Source organism: Artemia franciscana, chromosome 21 (assembly GCF_032884065.1).
Source record: "Artemia franciscana chromosome 21, ASM3288406v1, whole genome shotgun sequence".
Lineage (NCBI taxonomy): Eukaryota > Metazoa > Arthropoda > Branchiopoda > Anostraca > Artemiidae > Artemia > Artemia franciscana.
This window is the reverse complement of record NC_088883.1, coordinates 19,375,932-19,402,114: the sequence shown is the minus strand read 5'-3', so window position 1 is coordinate 19,402,114 and position 26,183 is coordinate 19,375,932. Positions and strand designations below refer to the sequence as shown.

Sequence of the window (26,183 nt, the reverse complement as noted above, 5' to 3'; positions counted from 1 at the left end):
CTGCTCGACGAAACCAATGGCTTTGATGTTGAGAATAAATGGACCTCAGTCAAGAGTGTGTACCATGACGTTGCGAAGGCCAACCTTGGCTTCAAGAAAAGAAAGAAAGAAGAATGGATATCGGATGACACCTGGAAATACATCAGTAAACGCAAGGAGACCCGAACGCTTATCCTGAATACATCAATCCCAGAGCAAAAAGCCCAATTACAACTCCGCTACAAAGAAGAGGATAAAGCAGTGAAAAGAAGTGCCAGGAAAGTCAAAAGAATTGCCATTGAGAGAAAAGCAGCCTTTGCAGAAGAAGCTGCAAAGAAAGGAGACTCAAAAATGGTTTATCGACTAACAAACGAGATAGTTGGAAAGAAAACAAATCGTACATCCCTTGTAAAAGATGAAAATGGAGACATTATTTCGGATCCACAGAAAGCTGACGAGAGATGGGCCTCACATTTCGAGAAAGTCTTAAATAGGCCCAGACCTGATGATCCAGAAACAGTACCGGATACGCCATTTTTACAAATTGACGTAAGTGCTGACCCGCCCAGCACGGTAGAAGTGACGACAGCTGTGAAAAATCTGAAAAATGGACGTGCACCTGGAGTCGATGGGATCACGGCAGAGATGCTGAAAGCGTCCCTTCGAGCCTGCATGTTCGTATGGACTGCTCTTCTAGTGGCCATTTGGAACAACGAAAAAGTCCCAAAAGATTGGACCAGAGGTATACTGGTCAAACTCTTCAAGAAAGGCGATGCACAAATTTGTGACAATTGGAGGGGCATCAATTTGACGTCTGTGCCTAGTAAAATACTAGCCTCAGTAATACTACAACGCCTAAGAGCAGCCCTGGACTCACATCTCAGGGAAGAGCAACATGGGTTCCGACCTGGTAGGTCTTGCTCTGATCTTATTTTCATTCTTAGACTGATGGTGGAAGAGTCCAGAGAATGGAACAAAAAGCTGTACCTGCTCTTCATTGATTTTGAAAAGGCGTTCGATTCTGTTGACCGAGACACTTTATGGAAGATTTTGAAATATTACGGAGTACCTGATAAACTAGTCAAAATGATAATCGCACTATATGAGGATAGTGAATGCTGTGTACGCACAGAAAATGGGGACACGCGTTTCTTCAAGATAATGTCTGGCGTCAAACAAAGGTGTGTCCTATCCCCGTTTCTGTTTGTCATTGTAATGGACTATATTCTACGGCAGTCTTCAGGCATTGGAGTGAAGATTAGCAGCCGACTGATCTCCGATTTGGACTTCGCAGATGACGTTGTTCTTCTTGAAGAAGCGAAACTGCGATTGCAGCTGCTACTCGACGCCATACACGAAAAGGCCGAGTAAATGGGACTTGCAGTAAATGTCAGTAAAACAAAGAGTATGGCCACATCTGACTCCCCACTCATATTAAAATGCAAAAATAAGACTATTGAGCAGGTCAAGGAATTTAAATATCTTGGGAGTTGGATCGAATACGATGGTGAAATAGCCAACGAAATCAAGAGGAAAATTGGACAAGCGACATCGGCTTTTAGCAAGTTGAAACCAGTTTGGCGCAGTAGTAAATACTCTATGCGCTTGAAGCTCCGCCTCCTGAATAGCAATGTGATGTCCATCCTCCTCTATGCTAGTGAATGCTGGAAACTAAACACCCAGCTAGAGAAACGTGTCCTAGCCTTTGAAAACATGTGCCTTAGGAGAATCCTGAACATATCGTGGCAGGAAAAGGTCACCAACATAGAAGTTCGCCGGCGAACCGGTCAGCCATTAGTTACTGACCTTCTGAAACGTAGGAGATGGACATACCTTGGCCACGTCCTCCTTATGCCAGAGGATCGACTCCCGAATACAGTATATGATTGGCGTCCCGAGGGGAGGCGAAAAAGAGGTCGACCAAGACACACCTTACGACAACAGTACGACCGAGACCTGAGAAATGCGGAGTTGTCTCTTCAACCACAGTGGGAGGACGTCATGGCTGCAGCTCAGCTCCGAGATGTCTGGCGAGGTTTCGAAGACGCCCTATGAGCCACCCCTGGCTCTGGAGGATCTAAGGTCTAAGCTAAGGATAGCCGTCGGGCTCCATCCCAAAAAATGATAGGATATTATAGGGCATCGTAGCATCGATGAGTTTCAACAATTCTTACCAACTGAGCGTTTCGCTTATGAAGAATAATATCTCGAGGTGAAAACTGATCACTGACCATAACGATTGCCACTTCGTCGATACTTGGAGCATTGTATCTACGCACATGTTGGCCAGGAGGCGTTTCATCAGCGGAAATAACAATTATATGCGTATCAGTAGGCATCAAATCGATGGCTGTTTTGAACAGACGCACTAAATTATTATTTTCGTGGAAAAGATGTTGCAATTGGGAAAAGATTGTCCTTTCAACGTTGGGAGAAATTTTGCAACGTGCATTCAATTCAGAATTTCTATCACTGATGAAGTACAATTATAAAAATTTTCGATTCTCGCCTGAGAATGGTAGAAGGGACACTGCTCTATGATAAATTTGCCCTTTTACTTTGAAAGTAGGCATAAATTGATCTGGATTTTCGATTTGGGAACCAAACGACGTCATTTGGAAACATGAGTTATAGTTTCTGATCTGTGATAAAAAACGCTTAGATTCTGACGTAGTTCCAGTAAGCACAGTCTTCAATGGCTCTGGTGGTGCAGCCAATAGAGGAAGTTTAACTTTTCCTGAGGCGCAACACATTCCCATTGTTAAACTATTGAATTTCAAGGCCTTGCAATAGAGACAAATTTTAGACATTGTCCCGATTTGAACACATCTACTCAAGCTATAATAATCGACTGGGCTGTACCTGAATGCCAGGCGATAATTTTCAGGTTGCTCTTGTGATTCCTTGGCACGCTTTCTTTTCTTACTTTCTCTATCAGCCGCAAGCCTGTTTTCTTGCTGTTCTTGTGATTCCTCGGCACGCCTTCTTTATTCACTTTCTCTTTTAGCAGCAAGTCTGGTTTCGCGTTGCTCTTGTGATTCCTCGGCACGCTTTCTGTTGTTACTTTCTCTATCAGTCGCAAGCCTGTTTTCTTGCTGTTCTTGTGATTCCTCGGCACGCCTTCTTTTTTCACTTTCTCTTTTAGCAGCAAGTCTGGTTTCGCGTTGCTCTTGTGATTCCTCGGCACACTTTCTTTTCTTACTTTCTCTATCAGCAGCAAGAAAATTGGCATAGACTCTTTGAGCAGCTTCCTCGGCTGTTGACATTGTAGGTTCTTCAGTCATTTTGATATTAAACCTTTTTCCGTAAGCAAATGTCTTAAATACCTTTAATGACGTCATCGTCATAATGACGACATGACGACCTGGTGACATGACGTTATCATATATACAAGATCGAATGTATGTCTGTCTATGTGTCCTGTATGCATTACTAAACTCCTTATCGGATCGCCAAGAAATTTCAAGTAGTTTTTGAGAATCCTTTTGCGAAAGTTTTAGGTGTTACGTATTTTTTACCCTCCCCACAAGGCCCTTTTAATCTTTGGAATAATTTTCACACTAATTAAAATTAGAGACCCTTGAACAAAACTACTCGACAGCTGCTTTTTTTCCAATTATTTACATTTTCTTGATATTAATTATTTAACATCACCAGACGTTTCAGTTAATATTTTTTCCCTATCATTTGAATTACTTTTAGTTTTAAAATACAACCGGCATTTAACAAGTGAAGGAAATTTTCCAGGGGTAATTTTCCTTTATAGTATTTTCTTTGAGGAGCAGCGGGCGGGTTATGCCAGAGGAATGTCAAATTGGTCGAAATTTCCTTTACTTTTTAAGGAATACATTAATTTTTTTATCAATATTGTGAGGGAATTGCGCACCTCCTCGTCTGCGCGTAGGTATGGTAACACTGTTCTTACAAGACGCAGATTAGGACTTTTATTTCCAACTTTTGACAGATTTGAACTTAACATACCAAAAGAAATTCTAGCTTAATTTAGATTACAGTACAACGCGGTCAAATGCAGAAAATTTCCTGTGCACAAAAATAAAACCATCAAGATTTTCCAGAAAATAGTGAATGTTTTTTCACAGCTTGGACTTGAGTTGACTAGAACTGCAGGGAACTTCAAACATTTTATTCTCCCTAGTCACAGCCGCTCTAACCACTTCCCTCTTGGACTCTCGTTGACTTCCGAATCTTGTCAGCACCTAGTCACTTAAGGATGTTGTGAATTATATTTATGAATTAGTTAAAATTTTTGACAAAGGTGGTTGTGGGTATTTGATACACATCCGTTTAACTGCCTCTGACAATTTTTAGAATTCACACAAAAATCCTAGTATCATCTATATATATAAAAATAAGTTGTTTTTCCACTGACGTCATTATAAGGACTGAGCATTATGACGTCACGTATGTATTTTGTATGTTTGTATATGTCGTCAAAGGCTTTGTATATGACGTCAAAGGCTTTGTATATGACGTCATTATAAGTATATAAAAAGGCGTTTCAAAGAGACATTTTTAGTATAGATCTTAAAATGACAGAAGAAACAGCCGAGGAAGCTGCTCAAATAGTTATTTCAAAGAGAAATTTTAGTATTAATCCCACAATGGCAGAAGAAACAGCCGAGGAAGCTGCTCAAAGAATTAATACCAAAAGGCTTGCGGCTAAAGAACGCAAAACCGCGCAGTTAGATGAAAATCAGCCTGGACAGCGAGAGTCAAAACGTATAAAAACTGAAAATGATAGCGATGATAATTGGGATGGGGATTTTGACTTGGATAAGATAATCAATGCCTACCAGATTTTAGTTAAAAAAATAAAGGTTCGGAGATATGTATTTCATAGTGACGAAAGACAAGCCAAGGACACCGGGACACAAATGACGACCGGGACACAGGGAATATAAATGACGACCGAGACACAGGGACACAAATACAACGAGGACACCAGAAGGGCACATGGGGGATATATAAATGACGACGGGGACACAGGGAATATTCGATTAGCAATTACTAATAACAAAACCCAAGGGCGATTATTAGAAAAATGCGGTATAGATCTGAATACTGGTTGTTATCCCATGGACAATTATATGTTGCATGTATAAGAGTCGGTAGACCTGACAATCTATTTATATGCACAGACAATGCGACAGCGAAGAATATTGTATATTCGCAAGTTTTACGTAGTTAAAAACACATCTATATCTATCTATATTCACAGGCGGGACACAGGGACATAACTACAATGGCGCGTAACTATTATGGCACGTAACGACTTACGCGCGCGGGGGGGCTTGGGGGGCACGAAGCGCCCCCACCAACTAGGTGTCGGTGTGGCGCAATGCACCACACCAACAGCTAGTAATTATTATAACAATACAAGGGGGGCTACTCCAATTTTTGTACATCCAAAGATAATAAAAAGAAGCAAATTTATGGTGTTCGAACCTCATACGAATTAGGATTGACTTGGCTGCTGCCAATCGGATTACGGTATTTAGGTCCAAAGACATCCAATAATTTGGATGAACGCACACCTTCATTAATAACCTGAAAAAGACTGAACAAATATTTGCTTTATAATTTCGGATAGCTCTACAAACCTACCTACAAAAGCCTTTTCTTTTGATTTATGGATTGTCATAATTTGACATTTTCCATTTAAAGCAGTCAGTCAATAATGGAAGCCAGACGGCAGAAGAAAGCGAGGCCGTCCGAAAAATACATTGAGACTAACATATGACCGAGATCTGAGGACGACTGGTACCTCACTACTACCTGAATGGAAAGACGTCATCGCTGCAGCAACAATGCAAGGCGAATGGAGAGGCTTTGTCGATGCCCTCTGCACTACTGATGGCTCTGCAGAAACTAAGGTCTAAGGTAAGACAAATTGTGGACAAAAGCTTAGAAGAAAACCTTTGTCAAAACCCTACGCAATTTTTTCAATCATTAAACATTTTCAATGTAAACTTGAAAAAATAAGTAGAGTAAATAATGGTAGCCAGTTCCCACCAGGCTTTTGAGCTCTTCTTGTAAAATGAATCTCAAGTACTAGTAGCGTTCGTTTTCATCGTTCTATGAAAATCCAATCCTCAGTTATACTAATAACCCGTTCGTTGTCGTTCGGTTTTACTTTGCGCTTATAAGGCCTTCTTTGAAATGCTGTTCTTCGTTCTTTTATGTCGTTCTTACAACGACAAAATGAACCTCATAGTCCGTTTCACTACTTTAATTTTACTTTTGAGCCCCAAGTTTTAAATAAGAAACAATGACAAAAAAAAACACCAACGCATTTATTGACTCACTTAATTTTGTAAATCGTGTTGATGGGCTCTCCTGAAGCCTTTGCTGATTCTACGAGGGAGCAAAGGTGGAAGCTATGTTTGTAAATTGCCAGGGTGGTGGTGGCGTTGCAAGCAAGGATGCTCCTCTTTCCGTCCCTAGGCAGTAGAAAAAACCCGCCAGCATGCCTCATAGCGGCAAGAGGGTGTAAACATCACCTCGCTTGACACCAAGTGAAGTGACGGCCAACGTGCTCCGGGCGACCGTAGGACCGGGATCCCTGCGGTTAATCATACCCAAGAAACTATGTCAAATATTTCTAATATGAGAGCAAATTTGGCTATAGCATTCCTGGCTTTAAGTAATTCGTCAAGCCTGGGGATGTCGTCGAAAAATGAGCTAGATACAATCTTATCAAGGAGACAAAGCCTGAATATCGGCTGCTGGAACCTCTATTCCATGAAATGTTCACTAACGCAAGCCTTCGTAGCTGAAGAAATTTATCTATATAACCTAGACATATTCTGTGTTTCAGAGACAAGATAGATTTAGAGACAGACAAGAACGGACGAACAGCAATTGACCTAATATCCCCTTCGGGTAAAAAGACCATACTGTTTTTCTGGCACAATGGATGGATCTGGCCTCGCAGGAGTGGGGATAATCATAACACCCAAGATCGGATCGGGACTTATGGACTATGAAGTAGTGTCTGACGGAATTGTGATGGCCTGTTTAAAAGGTCGGAGCAATAGCCGGACAATTCTATGCCCACCTCCAATTGACTCTGAACAAAATTCTTCGCATAGTCATCCTCGTGGTGTGAGCTGTGGAATTTTACACTTAATACGTCTGTAGTTGACAAAAATATTTTATCGCAAATACTTGTTTATCTATACAAAAGAAAAAAATTCTGCAAAGAAATGCAAGTTAAAGAAAAACAAATAGTGCATAATTCTATTCAAGCAGTTAAAACAATCAACTGCATAAAGGAACAACAACAATCAACTGCAACTCAACTACAATCAACTGCAGTTAAAACAATCAGCTGCAACTGGAAAGTAAAACTTTCCAGTTAGTCTTGGTTGATTGTTTGATGAGAAATAGGTTATCTTGGAATAGATTAGGTTATAAATAAGTTGAATTTCTTTGTAAATAGGTTAGAAATACGAATAAGGAAAAAAAAAATAAAACAGTTGTAATTCTATCTAAGCCGATGATACATTAAAGAGAAATAAATAAAACACTTGTAATTCTATGGAAGTAGCTTAAACAATCGCTTGGAAAATAATTGAAACTTTCCAGTTTCAGTTCATTTTTTGGTTAGAAACAGGTTATTTTGGAATAAGTTAGTTCATAAATAGATTATTAAGTTATATTTTGTTATAAATAGGTTAGAACTAGGATAAAGGGAAATTAATTAAATAATTCAATTGACTGCGAAATGACTAAAACTTCCAGTTTCACCTGATCTTTCGCAGTATTTTCACAGGCCGAGGAGTCAAAGAAATTTTTTGAGAAACCTAACATTCAAACTGGGTTGTCTTTAAAGTTTAAAATTAAAAGAAAACAGGAACTTACTTCTAAGGCCCACAGAGCCGAAGCCGATTAGAATTCCAGTAACAGCACCGAAGCAACAGGGAATTGGCCACTTCTAAAAGAATATATATATATATATATATATATATATATATATATATATATATATATATATATATATATATATATATATATATATATATATATATATATCAAGGAACCTTGAGAGATTGTCGAGTATTCTTTTGCGAAAAGTTTAGGGATAATGGCTTTTTTGCCCTCCCACAAGACCTTCTTAATCGCTCGAATAATTTTCACAGTGACTGAAATTCGAGACCCTTGAACACAAATACTTGCCAGTTGCTTCCTTTCCCAGTATTCAAATGTTCTTGATATTTATTATTCAACATCCCCTGACGTTTCAGTTAATATTCTTTTCCAAGCATTTTAAATACTTTCAGTTTAAAAATATTATTTTACAAGCGGTGAAAATTTTCCATGGGGGAATTTCCCGTTGTAGTATTTTCATACAAGTTTCAGCAGGTTATGCCAAGGGATGTCATATTGGTTGAAATCTCCTTGACTTTTTAAGAAATAATATAATTTCTTATCAGGGATACTGATATTATGAGGGATACTGATACAGGGATACTGAGGGATACAGGGATATTGATTATGAGAGATACTTATCAGGGATACTGATACAATATTATGAGGGAATTGCACTCCTCCTCGTCTGCACGTAAGCATGGCACTACTGTTCTTACAAAACACAGATTTTAGTGCTTTTATTCCTCCACGTTTTAGTGCTATTAGGCACTTACGGATGGTAGAACTGGCAAAAAACACGTAGATATGAGCAAAAGCTTTCAGATGAGCCATTAAACATCTCTCTAACAAGTTCTTACTGCCCACTAGCCCCAGCTTTTCCACTTGAGACGTGGCACCAATAGTGTCAGTTTTAGTGCCATTTAGCACTTGCAGATGGTGGATTTTATAGAGAATACGTAGATATGAGTAATATCTTTTATATGGGCTATGATGTTTTGGAAGCCCGCTAGCCCCACCATTTTAGAAATGGCACAAAAAGTGCCAAAAAAAACCCGGGAGAAAGATTAGCACTACCGATGCAAAAAAGTAATTTTGCTTGTTGCAGTAAAGATGGTGAGAGCAGTGAAGATGTTAGAAGTAGAATAGCCAAGACTCAGGGTGTTTTTTCACAATTAATAAAAGGTTGGGAAGAATAGGATACTGAGGGATACAGGGATATTGATTATGAGAGATACTTATCAGGGATACTGATACAATATTATGAGGGAATTGCACTCCTCCTCGTCTGCACGTAAGCATGGCACTACTGTTCTTACAAAACGCAGATCAAGAATTTTATTGCCGATTTTTGACAGATTTGAACTTAACCTACCGAAAGAAATACTAGCTTAATTTAGATTACAGTGCACCGCGGTCAAATGCAGAAAAGCTCGTGTGTACAAAAATAAAACGATACAATTTTTCCAGAAAATAGTGAATTTCTTTTCAAACCTTGGACTTGAGTTGACTAGAACTGCAGTGAACTTCAAGCATTTTATTCTCCCTATTCACGGCTAGTCTAACCACTTCACTCTCAAACTCTCGTTGACTTCCGATTCTCTTGTCAAAGAGTTCGTGGTAACAAACTGTAGTGAGGAGCGGCCCTGCTCAATAGTAACCGAAACTCCAAAAAACGGAATTTTGAAACCAATAGTTGCATCAAAAGAATAACATTTTTATGTTGATTTTAAATATATAAGTTTCATCAAGTTTAGTCTTACCCAACAAAAGTTACGAATCTAAGAAAATTTGCTTTATTTTAGAAAATGGACACACCCTAAAAGTCATATAACCTTAACAAAAATTACACCATCAGATTCAACTTATCAAAGAAACCTATTGTAGAGGTTTCAAGCTCCTATCAACAAAATGTGGAATTTTATATTTTATACCAGAAGGCAGATCACGGATGCATGTTTATTTGTTTTTGTCTTATTTGTTTTTTCCAAGGGGTGATCGTATCGACCCAGTGGTACTATAATGTCACGAGAGGGCTCATTATACCGGAAATTAAAAGTTCTAGTGCCCTTTTTGAGTGACCAGAAAAATTGAAGGGCACCTCCCACGCTCATTTTTTCCAAAAGTCACCGGATCAAAATTTTGAGACATCTATTTGTTCAGCATAGTCAAAAAACCTTATAAATATGTATTTGGGGACAGGTTAATCCCCCCCAGTCCCCGGGGGAGGAGCTGCAAGTTACAAACTTTGACCATTATTTACATATAGTAATGGTTATTGGGAAGTGTCCAGACGTTTTCAGGGGGATTTTTTCGCGGTTAGCCGGAGGGGTTGGGGTTACGTGGGAGGATCTTTCCATGGAGCAATTTATCATAAGGGAAGAGAATTTCCATGAAGAGGGCGCAAAATTTTCTCAGATTTAAAAAAAAAACAAGAGCCAAACGCTCATTGGCATGAGTCCTAGCAAAATTCTAAGAATCAATAGATTGATATAAAAGGAAAATCAGAGGCTTAATGGCGGTCGGAATTTAAAATAAGAGCTTTGAGACACCAGGTCCTTCTAAATATCAAAATTCATTAAGATCCGATCACCCACATCTAAGTTAAAAATATCTCATTTTTCTAATTTTTTCCTCTCATATCAGTCCCCAGATGGTTGAAACGGGGAAAGCAACTTTATCAAGTCAATTTGTGCAAGTCCGTGACAAGCCAACCAATTTTCATCGTCCTAGCACATCCCAAAGCACCAAACTCTCCAAAGTACTGGACCCCACCTAACTCCCCAAAAAAGAGCATATCCGATCCGGTTACGTCAATCACATATCTAAGACATTTGCTTATTCAACCCACCAAGTTTCATCCAGATCTCTCCACTCAAAGAGTTTTCCGAGATTTCCGGTTTCCCCCTCCAACTCCCCCGATGCCACCGAATCTGGTCGGGATTTAAAATAAGAGCTCTGAGACATGAGTTCCTTCTAAATGTCAAATTTCATTAATATATGGTCACCCGTTCTTAAGTTAAAAATACTTCATTTTTCTTATTTTTCCGAATGAACACCCCCCAGCCCTCACTCCCCCAAACAGAGCGGATCCGTTCCAATTATGTCAATCACATATCTAGAACTTTTGCCAATTCTTTCGATTAAGTTTTATTTCGATCTCTCTCCTCTAGGCATTTTCCAATATTTCCGGTTTCCACGATTTATATTTCCCTCCTCCAGACCCCTGTGTCCCCAGATCAGATTCGAATTGAAAATGGAGCATCTGAGACATAAAATATTTTTATATATCAAGTTTCATTAAGATCCGATCACCCATTCGTAAGATAAAGATACCTCAATTTTCACGTTTTCCAAGATTTCCGGTTTCCCCCTCAAACTCTCCCCAATGTCACCGAATCTGGCCAGGATTTAAAATGAGACCTCCGAAGTACAAGATCCTTCTAAATATCAAATTTCATTAAGATCTGATCACTCGTTCGTAAGTTAAAAATGCCTCATTTTTCTGAATTACCCCCCCCTCCCCAAATCTCTCAAAGAGAGCAGATCCGGTCCAGTTTTGTCAGTCACGTATCTTGGACTTGTGCTTATTCTTCCCAACAAGTTTTATCCTGACCTTTCCGCTCTAAGCCTTTTCCAACATTTCCGGTTCCCCCAGATCCCCCCCGATGACACTGGAGCCGGTCGGGATTCAAAATAAGCGATCTAAGTTACGAGATCCTTCTAAATATGGAAATTTCGTTAAGATCCGATCACTCCTTCGTAAGTTGAAAATACCTCATTTTTTCTAATTTTTCAGAATCAACCCTCCACCCAACTCCCCCAAAGAGAGCGGATCCGTTCCGGTTATGTAAATCACGTATCTAGGACTTGTACTTAGTTTTTCCATCAATTTTTATCCCGATCCCTCCACTCTAGGCATTTTCCAAAATTTTAGGTTTTCCCCGTCCAACTCCCCCCAATGTCACCAAGCCGGTCGGGATTTAAAATAAATCTCTGAGACACGATATCCTTCTAAATATCAAATTTCATTAAGGTCCGATCACCCGTTCATAAGTAAAAAATGCCTCATTTTTCCTAATTTTTCTAAACTAACCGTCCCCCCACTCCCCGCCAGATGGTGGAATCAGGGAAATGACTATTCTAATTTAATCTGGTTTGGTAGCTGATACGCATGCCAAATTTCATCATCCTAGCTTATCTGGAAGTGCCTAAACTAGCAAAACTGGGACCGAGAGACAGAGAGACCGACAGAATTTACGATCGCTATATGTCACTTGGTTAATACCAAGTGCCATAAAAACAATAAGAAAATAAATAAAAAAAGAAAATAGAACAATGAGCAAATAGAATAAATGAAGATTCAGGGGTCATTCTCGAAGAGTGACCCCTGAAGAATGGGACAAAATTCAAGCTTTAGTGTAAAGAGTGAGTTATTGACGAGGGGGCGGACCCCCTCCTATCCGTAACAAAAACGTTCGTAAAAACATAAAAAGTTCTAGTTGTTTTTTTAAGTAACCAAAAATTAGAGGACAACTAGGACTCCTCCCCCACCCGTTTTAATAAAAATCGTCCGATATAATAAAAATCGAAACTATGAGAAAGTCATTTAGCAAAAAAAAAGTTAATTCTGTTATAATTATTCATGTACGGTGAGCCAAAATCAAGACATGCATTAATTCTGAAACGTTCAGAAATTATATAAAAAAGAGGTTTTTTTTAACCGCAAGTAAGGAGCGATATTAAAACTTAAAACTAACAGAAATTAGTCCATATATGAAAGGGGTTGTCCTCTCGTCAACACCTCACTCCTTACGCTGAAAAAAAAACTTGTTTTCTTATTTAATCGCAGAGTAGGGTCAGTGTCTAGTCATTTAAGGATGTTGTGAATTTCACTTATGAATTAGTTAAAATTTTGACAAAGGTGGTTTTAGGATATTTGAAAAATACCCCGTTTAACTGCCTCTGACAATTCATAGAATTCACGCAAAAACCCTAATATGATAATTATTATAACAATACAAGGGTTCTTACTTCAATTTTTGGACATTAAACAATTTTTAAAAAGAAGCAAATTAACGGTATTCGAACCTCAGAGGTATTACAGACTTGACTGTTGCCAATCGGAATACCCTATTAAAGATCAAAGCACATTCGATAATTTGGATGAACTATTCACACGGCTTCGTTAATGCCCTGAAAAAGATTGAACAAATATTTGTTTTATAATTTCGGATAGTTCTACAAGCCTACCTACAAAAGCCTTTCCTTTTGATTTATAAATTGTCATAATTTGCCATTTTCCATTTAAAGCAGTTAGTCAAATTGTGGACAAAAGCTTAGAAGAAAACCTTTGCCCAAACACTAAGTAATTTTTTAACCATTAAACGTTTTCAATGTCAACTTGAAAAATTAAGTAGAGTAAATAGTGGTAGCCGGTTCCCACCAGGCTTTTAAGGTATTTTTTTAAATTGAATATCAGCGTTCATTTTCATCGTTCTATCAAAACCCAATCCTCAGTTTTACTAATAACCCGATCGGTTTTACTCTGCGCTTATTTAGCGCATTGTAAAACCGATCGGGTTAGGGAATCGGGAACAGAAATGCTGTTCTTCGTTCTTAGTATGTCGTTCTCACAACGACGAAATGAACCTCATACTCCATTTCACTACTTTAATTTTACTTTTGAGCCTTTTTTTTTTAATAAAAAACTGTGACAGAAAAAACCACCAGTGAGTGACTCATTTAATTTTGTAGATTTTGTTGATAGGCTCTCCTGAAGGCTTTGCTGATTGTAAGTGGTAGCACAGGGGGGAAGCTAAACTTGTAAATTGCCACGGTGGTGGTGGCGTTGCAAGCAAGGATACTTCCCCCTTCTATCCCTAGGCAGTAGAGCGAAGCCGCCAGCACACCTTATAGCGGCAAGAGGCTGTAAACGTCACCTAGCTTGACGTCAAGCGAAGTGACAACCAACGCGCTCCGTGCGACCCGTAGGACTAGGGCCCCTGCGGTTAATCATACCCAAGAAACATCCAGAAATTTGTCAAATATGTCTAATATGAGAACAAATTCGGCTACAGCATTCCCGGCTTTAAGCAATGCGTCGAGGCTGGTGACCTCGACAAAAAGTGAGCTAGCTATCATCTTATCAAGCAGACAAGGCCCGAATATCGGCTGCTGGAACCTCTGTTCCATCAAATGTTCACTAGCGCAAGCCTTCGTAGCTGAAGAATTTTATCTACCTCTAAGTCTAGGTTATACACCTAGACATACTCTGTGTTTCAGAGATAAGATAATTCAGAGACAAAGACAAGAATAGACAAATGACCTAATAGCCCCTTCGGCTAAAACGGCCATTATGTTTAATTCTGGTCGAATGGATGGAACAGCCTCGCAGGAGTGGGAATAATCATGACGCCCAAGTTCGCATCGGGACTCCTGGACTACGAAGCAGTGTCTGACAGAATTGTGAAGACCCGTTTAGAAGATCAGAGCCATAACCTATTAATACCATCTGTATATACCCCTATTCGAAACGCCCCTGACCCCCTGAAAGACAAATTCTACGACGACCTCCAACCTCTAGCAAGGACATCCTCGTAATCAGCGGTGAATTCAATTCCAGGATTGGCACTAGATTAAACAATTCCAAATGGGCCACTGGCAACCATGGTTTGGGCGACCGCTGTAGCAACGGAGTTAGACTCATGTTTGCTATACTGAATAATCTCAGTTTGGCTAATACATGGTTTAAACACAAATCGTGCCACACTTACACTTGGAGATCCCGATATGGTCGAACCCACGCCCAAATCGACTATTTACTCGTTTCTCGTCGCTGGAAGTCAATGATTGAAGTCTCGAGAGTATTAAGAAGAAGGGGACACTGGATCAAAAAGTGGGCCGGGTCATTTTTTACTAAAATCAAAAGTTAGATTCCGACTCAGCTCCAAAACAAATTATCTGCAAAATGACACGTCCTAGACATAGAGAAACTCAAACTCCCTAAAATTAAAGAAACTTTTATACTCGAACATACGAACAGTTTTGCTGAACGTCAATGATGAACACCTCCATGGCATTCTCGAAGAAGTATGGAGGACCAACTCTTTCCCAAAAGATTGGAAGACATCAGTCATCCTCCCATTCTATAAGAAAGGAGACAAAACCGAATGCAAAAATGACCGCCGAATAAGTCTCATAGACATTGCAGTCAAAATATTCGGGATCATACTCTTGAACCACTTCAAAGGGACAAGGGAGGAAAGAACTCGAGGAAATCAGGCCGGCTTTCGACCAGGTAGGGGATATAATGATAATATTTTCGCCTTTCGCCTCATTATCCAGCAGTTTGAAAGGTACAACCTACCCGTGATCTTGATGCTCCTGGACTTCATTGCCGCCTTCGACTCTGTCACTCGCCAGAAACTTTGGAAGATCCTAGAGAATGACGGAATGCCGCTGAAGTTTATTGAACTGATGAAGGCATACTATGACGCGTCAGTGAGCCGAGTTAGAGTCTATGGTGAAGACACCGAAGAATTCCTGGTTGAGTTCGGAGTAAAACAAGACTGTGTCCTCTCTCCGACTCTGTTCAATTATTGCATCGATTGGGTGCTTGAAAATGCTCTGTCGTCTTATCCAGGAACGTAGATTGGACAGAATCTCTCACTGACTGACCTCGATTATGCGGATGATGTTGGCCTCTTGTGAGACCCCGTAGAAGCCCAAAACATGCTTGACAATGTGCTGGCCTGGGCAGAGCTGGTCGGCTTGACAGTCAGCACAGAGAAAACGAAATTCATGGCTATTAACCCAACACAGGACCATTCTCACTAACCGCCAACCAAGTTCAGCTGTAAAAATTCAACCGTTTCACATTACCTAGGCTCCCAGCTTTGTACTGACGGATCTTCTGACACTGATATCCAACAGAGAATAAAGAAAGCACAGACAGTCTTTGCATCGCTTCAGAAATCCTTATGGAATCGCCGTGAAGTCAGTGTCCGAACGAAATTTCGAATCTGAATGGCACTAGTCCGTACCGTTCTCCTTTGCGGATGCGAAACATGGTCAGTAAAACTACAGCATGAAAATACACTGAAGATGTTTGAGCATACTTGTCTGCGAAGAATTCTCAGAGTACAGCTACGTGGACATATCTCCAACGCGGATATACGTCGAACGTGCCATATTCAGGGAGATGTTGCACTCACTATTAAAGAAAGCCGTTTGAAATGGTTGGGCCATGCATTACGGAAACCGCCATAGTACCTGCCTTGCCAAATACTTCTAGTTGAGCCTATTAGCTCCTGCAAGAGACGCCAAGAAGGACAGAGGAAGAAATAATGGAACCTGGCCAAGTCAGACCTTGAACCTATCGGGGGTTTCAAAAAGTTCGGTCACAGATGGTCAACTCAGTGGCTCACTTTTGCAGAGCAGCTGGCAGAAGATCGAACAGCACGGTCCAAGAAGGTCTCCAAGATCATCGATGCCGGGTGAGGTGGAAACGCCTGATTCCCACCACAAGTACAAGTAAGAAAGTACATTAGTGGATGGTTCAATTGTGAATGGGAATATAACCTCTGATGTGATTTGGAGTTTTGCTCCGAAAATAGAACCTGGAACGCTACTCTTCCAATGTCTTCCGATCAATCGAAACGAATATATCAACAAATGTTCTAGAACCCGTATTCACATTGTGAAAAGTATAAAAATTAGACCAATTTAATTTCCAATGACCTGTTTTCATTTTTAATGTAGAGATAGAAAATGTCCAAGATATATAATATTTGACGTTAGAATGATGTAAAATGGACAGAAAAAGATGTAAACTGAATGGATGAGTTAGACGAGGCAGATGCCCATTTACTATACTACTTTCGGGAAAGTACGAGGTGTGGGAGAGGGGATATTCACCTTCCCATCCCCCTGAATCTCAAAAAGGGCACTAAAACTTCTGATTAGCAATCCAACAAGCTCCCTCCGAAGTTTATGTGATCACCCTTCCTATATTAACCTTAAATGCCCCCAGGGCATAACTTACAGCCCTTCCCCTGAGGGCTTTGATTGCTCTCCAACCACTTTCGACTATGAAAAGGGCACTAGCGTTTTCAATTTCGGCAATGGAGTAAGCCCTTTTCGAAGTTTCTACGACAACTCCTGCGATAGTAAGTGCCCTGGCCTAAAACCAAAAGAAAAATAAATAAAAGCAATAAATAATACATTGTGTCCACATCGCCCTCTACATAGGCAGCACTATTACGCTGCCTATGATTTAAGAAATGTATTTGCAGATCTTTCAAACCTCATAAATTAGGATCGAGCAAAGTTGTGAGAGTGGGGACGAAAACGGACCAACGTGGTAAAATTGAAAAATAAAATTTTGTCCAGGATTATTTTCAGATTTATTGGTAGTAAAAACTTTAATCTGGGTAAGAGCATTTAGATTTAATGGGGGTTCCCCCTGGGGGAAGTAGCACATTGGGTACTACCCATCCACAACAGACAAACCATATAACCGAAACAGGGTCAATACCAGCACAAATAGGATTCTCATCTCCACAAACATCATTCTCACCTCCACACATAGCATACTCACCACCTCACACCCAGGCATTTCCAGTATACTCTGGACAGCCCCATCACCCACCTAAAAATTTTCACTTACAATACCCTCAGTCAACATATCAGGAAACACAAGGGCCCCACACAGTTTACTATGCACCCCTGCCATATACAAGCCATCAAGGCCATTTATATCATACCCCCCAAACCCAGAATTTACAATTTGTACCTTCAGTGAGTGTCCATAATAGATTTTCAGGGTTATCAGTTGATTATCCTCTCTTCCCCCAAGAAGAGGAGGAGGACATCAAAAATGTCGTAAATCCCATGGAGGCTGAAGGGATTAGGGATTAGTACTAAAAAGAAATGGTAAGAGAAGTGGATCACCTCTAGAGCAAGAAACCTCTAAAACTGTTAAACCTCCTATAGTGGACAGATTTTTAGAGAAATCCAATACAAGGAATAATTGAAAAGAGTCAACTACTGATTTTGTAAGCAGTGAATCAGTGGCTAATCTTACAGTGGTTTTCACTTCACAGGTAAAACTTCCATCAGACAGAGCAATCACTCTAGAGCTAAAGAAAATTCTTCAAACTGAAAAGTTTGACTTTTACTCAAACTATGATAGGAATAGGCTTAATGTATATGTCCAATCACAAACTGTATTGGATACTTTAATGAAAATAAAGAAGTTTGACAATGTTGAAGAAGCACCTGAAGAGAAAAGACAGGTCAGCTATGATGTAATCAAGCAAATAGCACTAGATTACACAAAGGAAGAAATGATAACAGACCTCAGGGCAGAAACTAAAATTGAGATTAAGGAACTAAAGAGGAAAAGATACAATCGAGAGACCAAAAAATTAAAGGATAGCCTGAGTATTTGTGTTGCATTTGAGAGCAACTCTCTACCTCAGAGCATTTGGCTTTATGGAAGAAGAAGGAATATTGAGAGGTACAACCGACCAATAATACAGTGCTTTAAGTGTCAAAAGTATGGCCATACTCAAGAAAAATGTAGGTCACCACATGCGGTATGCTTGAGATGTGCAAACAAACATGCTTCTAAAGAATGTCCCTTAAAATTAGAAACAAAAGAGTCTGGAAAATACAAAAAGTATGTCTGTGCTAACTGTGGGAAAAACAATTCAACAACATCTGGTAGCTGCCCAGCCCGCCAACAAAACCGTGAAATCATAAAAATTTCAGTTGCCCAAAATTTGCCAATGAACAGAGCAGCCAAGGCATACCAAAGTTATGCAGATGCACTGAATAAGAGGACTGTGAAAGAGCAAGCCCTCCTCGAACCTAAAAAGACCCTTCAACAGCTAGTGTTATTTGTATCCAATGTGCCAGAAGTGATAGAAATCAAGGAATTAGAAATGAAAGATAGGATTGTGAAGTTATGTCATCTTATGCACTCATTGTTCAAAGTTGATATCAATGTTGAAGAAGTTTGGAATCTAGCAAATAAATCAGAATGAAAGTGCTGTCTTTTAACATCCAATCTATTCTGAAAGGGAAAAAGGATTTACTAGATTGCTATTTAGAAAAAGAAAAAATTGATGTTGGGTGCTTTCAAGAAACATGGCTACAGCCCCAGCATTCATGTAGACTTAGAAATTATGAAGTAATAAGAAAAGATAGAGCAGGACAGTCAAGAGGAGGAATATTGATTTGTATTAAAAAGCCTTTAATGTTTCAAAAACTAGATATTGAAGAAATTGCAAGTTCTAAAATTGAGATGGTAGTTTGCCGAGTATTCCTGGGCAAGAAGGATACAGTAGTTATTGTTAATGTATATAACCCTGATGGAAATGAACCACAAACGGAGGACATATTTAATAAAGTGAAAAAAGAGATTAAAGATAAAGAGCCTTTTATAATTACTGGTGGCTTTAATGCTCATTCAGATGCCTGGTGTTTATGTGGATCTCATAATCGTAGTGGTATAGGTATCCTAAATGCTCTGGATAAAAATGATGATATTGGCCTAGTGACCCCACTTGGACTCCAAACAAGAAGAAATCCAATTACAGGAGTATACTCTACCATCGATCTGGCATTCTCAGCAGTAGCAATAATCAATCAACTAAATATTAGCTTAACTTCTGAACCAACTTTAACCAGTGATCATGAGCCAGTGATAATTGAATATAAAGAATCTGTACCTAGAAATCAAACCCAACCAACACACCCTACCTTTAAATTGAAGAAAGTTAACTGGAATTACTTCCAGGAAGAACTTACAAATATAAGTCTTGAAGAAGAACTGGCAGCAGTAACAACTACAGAGAAGAAAATTGAGAGATTACAGGATCTACTGCTGGAAGTGGCTAAGAAGACTATCCCTTTCAAGACACTGGGCAACAAGACTAGAAATGAACCAGTATGGTGGAATGAAGTGCGCAGCCTAAGTAAAAAGAAACTCAACCAAGCTTCTAACAAATACAACAAGATTCTGACAATCGAAAATTATAGAAATAAAATATTGGCCCAGGCAGAATTTAGAAAAACAATAAAAGAAGCTAAAGAAGAATCTTGGAAGCAATTTGTTGAGAATCTCAGCTTCAGAGATCCATTTGGAAAAGTGTACAGCTTCATTAGAAAGATGAATAGGAGAGCATTTTACCATCATCCACAGGGGCCAACAACCTTCCAAGGACAAGTGATTGCTGATAGCAAAACAAAAGCTGAAGCAGGAGCAAGTCATATCCACCAGACAATAGGTAAGAAAGATCCATTTGAAGGAACCAGTCTATCCTCAACAACTTTCATTAAAGCAAGAAAACTTTCGATAGAACAATCAAAATCAAATTACAATAAACCCTTCTCAAAAGCAGAATTTGAATTTGTCATAAAGAAACTACCAGAAACTTCACCCGGCTGTGACAACATACACCCAGTTTTCTTTAAAAGGTTGACTGATAAATGGAAGGTTATTTTACTACAACTTATCAACAAGTTGTGGCAGGAGGGCAATTTCCCTACAATTTGGAAGAATGGCACAGCTATCATGATCCCAAAACCAAATAAACCAAACAAAGTAGAAAACCATCGTTTTATAACTCTCCTTCCAGTTGGAGGTAAGATATATGAAAGACTAGTAAAGGAAAGGCTGAGATTTGCCACAGAGGAAGCTAACCTGCTGCAGGATATACAGACAGGTTTTCGCAGGGAAAGAAATACAGTGGATAACCTGATCAGAATGCAGAGAGACATCATTCATGCACTCAATAATGGTAAAGTGATGATTGCAGTGTTATTGGATGTTAAAGGAGCTTTTGATAATCTGGTTCACAGACAAATACTAGAAGGTCTGTCTAAAGCAAAAATTAATGGAAATCTAATGGAATTTACACTGAGTTACCTGTCAGATAGGAAAATTGTTGTGAACGTAGGACAAGAAAGATCAGAAGAAATAGGGGTGGAAAGAGGTGTTCCACAAGGTAGTGTTCTTGGGCCAGACTATTATAATGTTGGAGAATTTGATATCCCCCTAGAAGACAATAACTGCAAAGGAGGAATCTTTGCAGATGATAAGAATATTTGGACAGTCCAAAACACAGTAGAAGAAGCAGAAAAAGCAGTCCAAGAAACATTGGCTCAAATAGAGTTATGGTCCCTAGGAATAGATCTTGATTTTGAACCATCCAAAGCTAAAGTTATGTTGTTCACACCCAAGAGGAATATTAGGCCTCCCCAACTTACTCTATTTGGAGAGGAACTGCTAGTAACAAATTGTCAAAAAGTCCTTGGAATATACATTGATGTTGACTTCAAATTCAGCCAACATATCAAATATCTGTGCAAAGCGACTGAACTTGATGAAGATGCTTTCGTGTGGGAAGCATGGTGTCAACATAGTTACAGCAAGACAATTCTATATCAAATACATTAGACCTAAAATTGACTATGGGAGTTTGATATACAGCATTGTCTCAGAATCCACTCTCAGGAAACTTGATTCAATACAGAATACTGCTCTAAGATTAGCATTTGGAGCTCACCAGAGTACCCCAATTCCTTTTCTCCTGAGTGAGTCTGGTGTGGAGAAACTCAACACAAGAAGAGAAAAAAATGCTTATAATGTACATGAACCATCTATGGAAAACAGATCTCAATCACCCAGTTAAGAAACTGATAATTAAACCTGGACTGACCCACACTAGAAATCACCTTAGGAAAAGGAAGCGTCTGAATCCTTTTGAAAAATTTGAAGAACTACTTACTCAGGAAGGTATAGAAGTACCTATTACCCAAATGCTACGTTATGAAAAACCACCAAAAATTCCCCCTTGGGATTGGGTTGAGATTGAGTGTGAGATTGACTACATGGAAAAAACAGGAAACAACCCCCTATTAATGAAACAAAAATTCCTCTCAGTATTGAATAGCAAGTATGAAGAATATGTGAAAATATATACAGATGGTTCAAAAACAAATGGCTTAGGAGTGGGCTGCTCAACAGTGGTTCCCGAATTCAATACAGAGATAACAAAGCCACTTAGCAAAGAATCAACTGTTTTTTAGGCAGAAATAAAAGCAATTGAAAGTGCACTAGAATGGGTAATTGAAAAAATTAGTGAAAGTGATCAAAACCAAAATAAGTTCCTCATATGCAGCGACTCAAAATCAGCCCTCCAATCCCTTAAGAATTTTCCAAATAAACCAAAGGATGAGGTCCATAAGTATTATAGCTCTATTCTGAAGATTTGTGAGAAAGGAGTAACAACACAATGTTTGTGGTGTCCAGCCCATGTGGGGGTGGTGGGTAATGAAAGAGCAGATAAATATGCCAAAAAGGCAGCACAAAAGTTGCTTCATACACCTCCTACAGAACCATATAAACAGGTTAGAGAGATGGTTAAAAGTATTTACCAAAAACATTTTGAGGAAATGAGGGATGATAGTAGTAATATAGCTCTTACCCAGAAAAAGAAACCTGGTTTTGATTTGAAAAATTACAGTAGATTGAAAAGAAAATATGGTTGCTTAATGTTCCGTTTTCGGTCAACCCATGTAGGCATTAAGCATAGGCTGTTTATCATAGGCAAAGCTGATAGTCCTCAGTGTGATAATTGTAGTGAGATAGAGAGTATTTTCCATTATGTTGTTGATTGTAAAGAATATGAAAATTTAAGAAAAGAAATGAGAATGTTGTGTAAAGAGGAAAATCTAGGAGAGCTTTCAGTGGGGCTTGCATTAGGAATTGTGATTGATGACGAATCTTTGAAGTATAGGATGATAGACTTGTTTATTAAGTTTATTTGTGAAAGTGGTAGAGAAAAGGATTTTATCTGATTCTGATAATATTGTAAATGCTATATTGACAGTGATGTAATAGGGATTGATTTGTATGTGGACTCTATTTGACTGAGTGTTTTAATATTGATCTAGGCACTTGATGAGTGATTTAAAAAAAAAAAAAAAAAAAAAAAAACCTGCTATAAAGGAAGATTATTTGTTCTTTTTAGTTTGAAGCTGAGATGAAATAATAATTGCTGCATTGAAAGTAGCTGTAGCTAATGGTGAAAAGCCAAAAGAAAGGAAATAGTCATATTGAAAGAAGTCTCAACTGGCATTGCTGTGAAGAGGAGACTCAAATCTCTCAGATCAGATCAGCAAAGTTGTGAAGTTGAAAACAGTCTTCTTGTACTTCATTTAAGCTTTCATAACACAAAAGATTTTTAAAGGTCAACAAAGGTCACAGCCTTCAAGAGGGAAAAGGAGTTGAGGTAGATACTTAAAAACACTTTCCTGTGGCATAATTTGGTCAATAGACCATTCCCTTGGAGTTTCATTTTCCTAACCAAACCCCTTTCCAAGACAACAAGAAGTAGCTAAACTAGAACTTTACCAAAAATTGCCATTTTCCTTGTATCAAAAGACTTTGTGAAATGAAAAAAAAACAACTGAAGAACTGCCTTATTAAAAAAAAATCTATAAACAAGGGAATAAATTGTGTCCAGACTTAATTTTTCTGTCTCTAAGTCAAGTGCAGCAAGTGCCAAACATCTGTAAGGTCCCTGATGTAAAATCATCTCCTGCTACAGCTTCCAGCAGGAGTTCATTGTCAGAGTCAATTTCCTTTAGCAACTCTAATGCTTGTTTTGCTACATCCACAAGTATATTTTCCTTTTTTGTTGTACCGTTTGATTGAAATTTTATCTGTGGTTTTGAAATTTTATCTGGCTAAGGAAAGCTGTCATAAGCCATTTTATCAGTTAAAACGACGTTCTTAAAACAGTGAAATAAAACACAATTTAAGAGTAAAACACAGGATATTTTGGTAGAACTAAAAACGACGGACGGTGAAAACGAATGCAACTATTGTTAACAAGCTTGACTTTTTACCTTTGTAACAAGACTAAAAAACAAGAGCTTTATGTTAATCTTCTGAAGAAATAATTCAAACAAATATTTCAATTAGTCCAAAAATCCCTTTCATGGATATGGCCTGATCCCCTAAGCTTAGATACAATATTAAAATTAGAAAATTAATATTAATAAAATACAGAAAATTTATAAAAGAAAGTGAAAATAGTGAAATAATCTGTCGAAACGCCATTCTTAGTATGTAAATCCAAAGGTTATGCCGGATGGCCACAATGAGAGATTACATTTATTACGGACGAAAAAATCAATTAAAATGCCCAGTCACTCATTCAGCTCCTTTGACTCCCGCCTCCCTCATCAAGTATTTTGGATAGCTTGGCCTCAATCCCATAAAAGAAAATTTCTATGTATATGCCTACTTTCAGTACAATAATATGGTTTGAAAGAGGGCTTACTTGCCATGGTTTATCCCAGTCCAGGGGAATAACAATTGCAGATGCCCATGAGCCTGCAATGGTGAACCAAGTAAGAGTTCTCACACATTCTTCCTTCCAATCAGTGCTTGGGTCAAGTGATCTACCAAAATATTTTCCATAAATTTAACAATAACCAGTGCATCCCTGTGTGTCATAAAGGGTTGCACACAATGATGCCAATTTGCGACAATTTAGGGAGACGAGGGCAAAATGTATTTTTCAATATCCTGGGTGGGGCGCAAAATTATTGTTTTTATTTTTTCAATGAAATTCCTAAAAAAGGCTTTTCTAATAAAATACCTCCAACAAAGGTAATTTTCCAAAATCTAGAAGGCATAGCCCCCCTCTCATTGACGCCTTTGGTTGCAGGCGGGTGCAACCCTGAGGGGAGGAGTGCAGAGTAAAAAAAAAAGTAAAATAAAATTAAGTTAGCCTACAAACCTATATCACCGGGAATGCTCCCTCTCCCTATAATTTATATATACAGTCAGGAGGATGAATATTCTAGTTAAGGGCTACGATATAATAAACCTACACACAAAGTGTAGGTTAGAGAAAAAAAGAAATAAATTAGACATTAAAATTTTTTAATTCTTGAAAATCTAAATCTATATTAGAAATCCATGATCCGTCTTTACTCCCTTCCGCCACCCACCTCCTTAAAAAAAATAATACTTAATACAAGCCTGATGGAACAAGAACACCAAACTTGTTTCTTTTATACTTATTCTGTATATAATTTATACCATTTCACTGTAAAACATTTTGGTTATTATTATAATATTTTTATGCCTAAATTGTAGTTTGATATTAGCAATATGAATTATACTACAAGAAAGATTAAGATTAGTAACACATTTGAGGTAAGTTAACAAATCAATGAACCACCTGAAGGGAGTAAGATGAAAGACAGACAGGCGCTGAAAAAAACAAAAAAAAAAAAAAAACATTGAAAGGCATGTAACTCCTTAAACTATTTAACAGGCATAAATGTAATTATAGATCCACTTGGAAAATACATAAAAACAAAACTAAAACAATAAAAGATTTTAGACAACCAGATCATAATGTTTTGGAAAACGACAGAGATTGCAAACAACTTAAAAAAAATTTATTGTTTAGAAAATAAATATGGAGGATCTCAATATTTCAGGACGCATTATAGTATTTTGTTATCACTGATTTTTGGGACAATATTCATTTTTATAAGAAAAACAGTGGCAGATCCGGAGGGGTGTGCGTCAAAAATTTGTTTTCGAGTCTTGCTATGGCACTGAGGCAAAAAAATTGAATATCATTACTTTTTTTGGCTGTCTTTTTGGTTTTTTGGGATTGCTCTTTTTGCTAAACAGGTAAAAAAAAATTAGGGGATTTGTATAATAGAAAGTAAATGAGAAGTGCAAACATTAGTAATTTATTTGATTTTTTTTTCAAACATTTACTTTTTTCGATTTATTGATTTTTTTCAAATATTTTACTTACAAAATTTTGATAAAAAGTGGAAATTCAGACAACTTGAGTTAACCATGGAAATGGAATCTAGCTTCAATATTACTTCAGAATTTCTCACCTTCTCAATACCAACCACTCACAACATATGATTATATTTTTTATAGGGGTTGCATATATTTGTCCATAAAATTGTCTAAACTGCTATATATAATCGCTGAGGATTTTTATACTTGCACCATCCAATCATACTTCCACGATTGGTTGTTTATAAATCAAATCTTTTACACGACAATTCTCTTACTTAATGCTAAATTTGAGTCAAATTTCAAATTTTTATTTTTGTGTCAACAGAAATATCGAGATTTAAATGTTTGAATTGAATATCTGAGAATCTCAAAATAAAAATAAAAGTAATTAGAAATCTACCATAGCTTGAAGCCCTGTTTAAATCACCAATCTATGCCTATCAAATAAAAATAA

General features: G+C 38.2%; 1 protein-coding gene across 14 annotated transcripts in view; it reads right to left on the bottom strand.

Moving 5' to 3' along the window:
* LOC136040669 (phosphatidylinositol-glycan biosynthesis class F protein-like) overlaps nt 1–26,183 on the bottom strand; it is a 98,986-nt gene that overhangs the window by 53,054 nt on the left and 19,749 nt on the right. For 6 of the 14 annotated variants that reach the window (XR_010620858.1, XR_010620852.1, XR_010620851.1 and 3 more), the window contains 2 exons: nt 24,231–24,351; nt 7,864–7,936 (listed from right to left, as the gene is read on the bottom strand). Coding sequence is in view for 6 of the 14 variants with exons in the window: in XM_065724963.1 (XP_065581035.1) it covers nt 7,864–7,936; nt 24,231–24,351 (194 nt within the window). In the remaining 8 variants the exon portion in view is untranslated. The remainder of the gene's footprint in view (nt 1–7,863; nt 7,937–24,230; nt 24,352–26,183) is intronic. The other 8 variants (XR_010620854.1, XR_010620853.1, XM_065724965.1 and 5 more) reach the window with 2 other exon arrangements.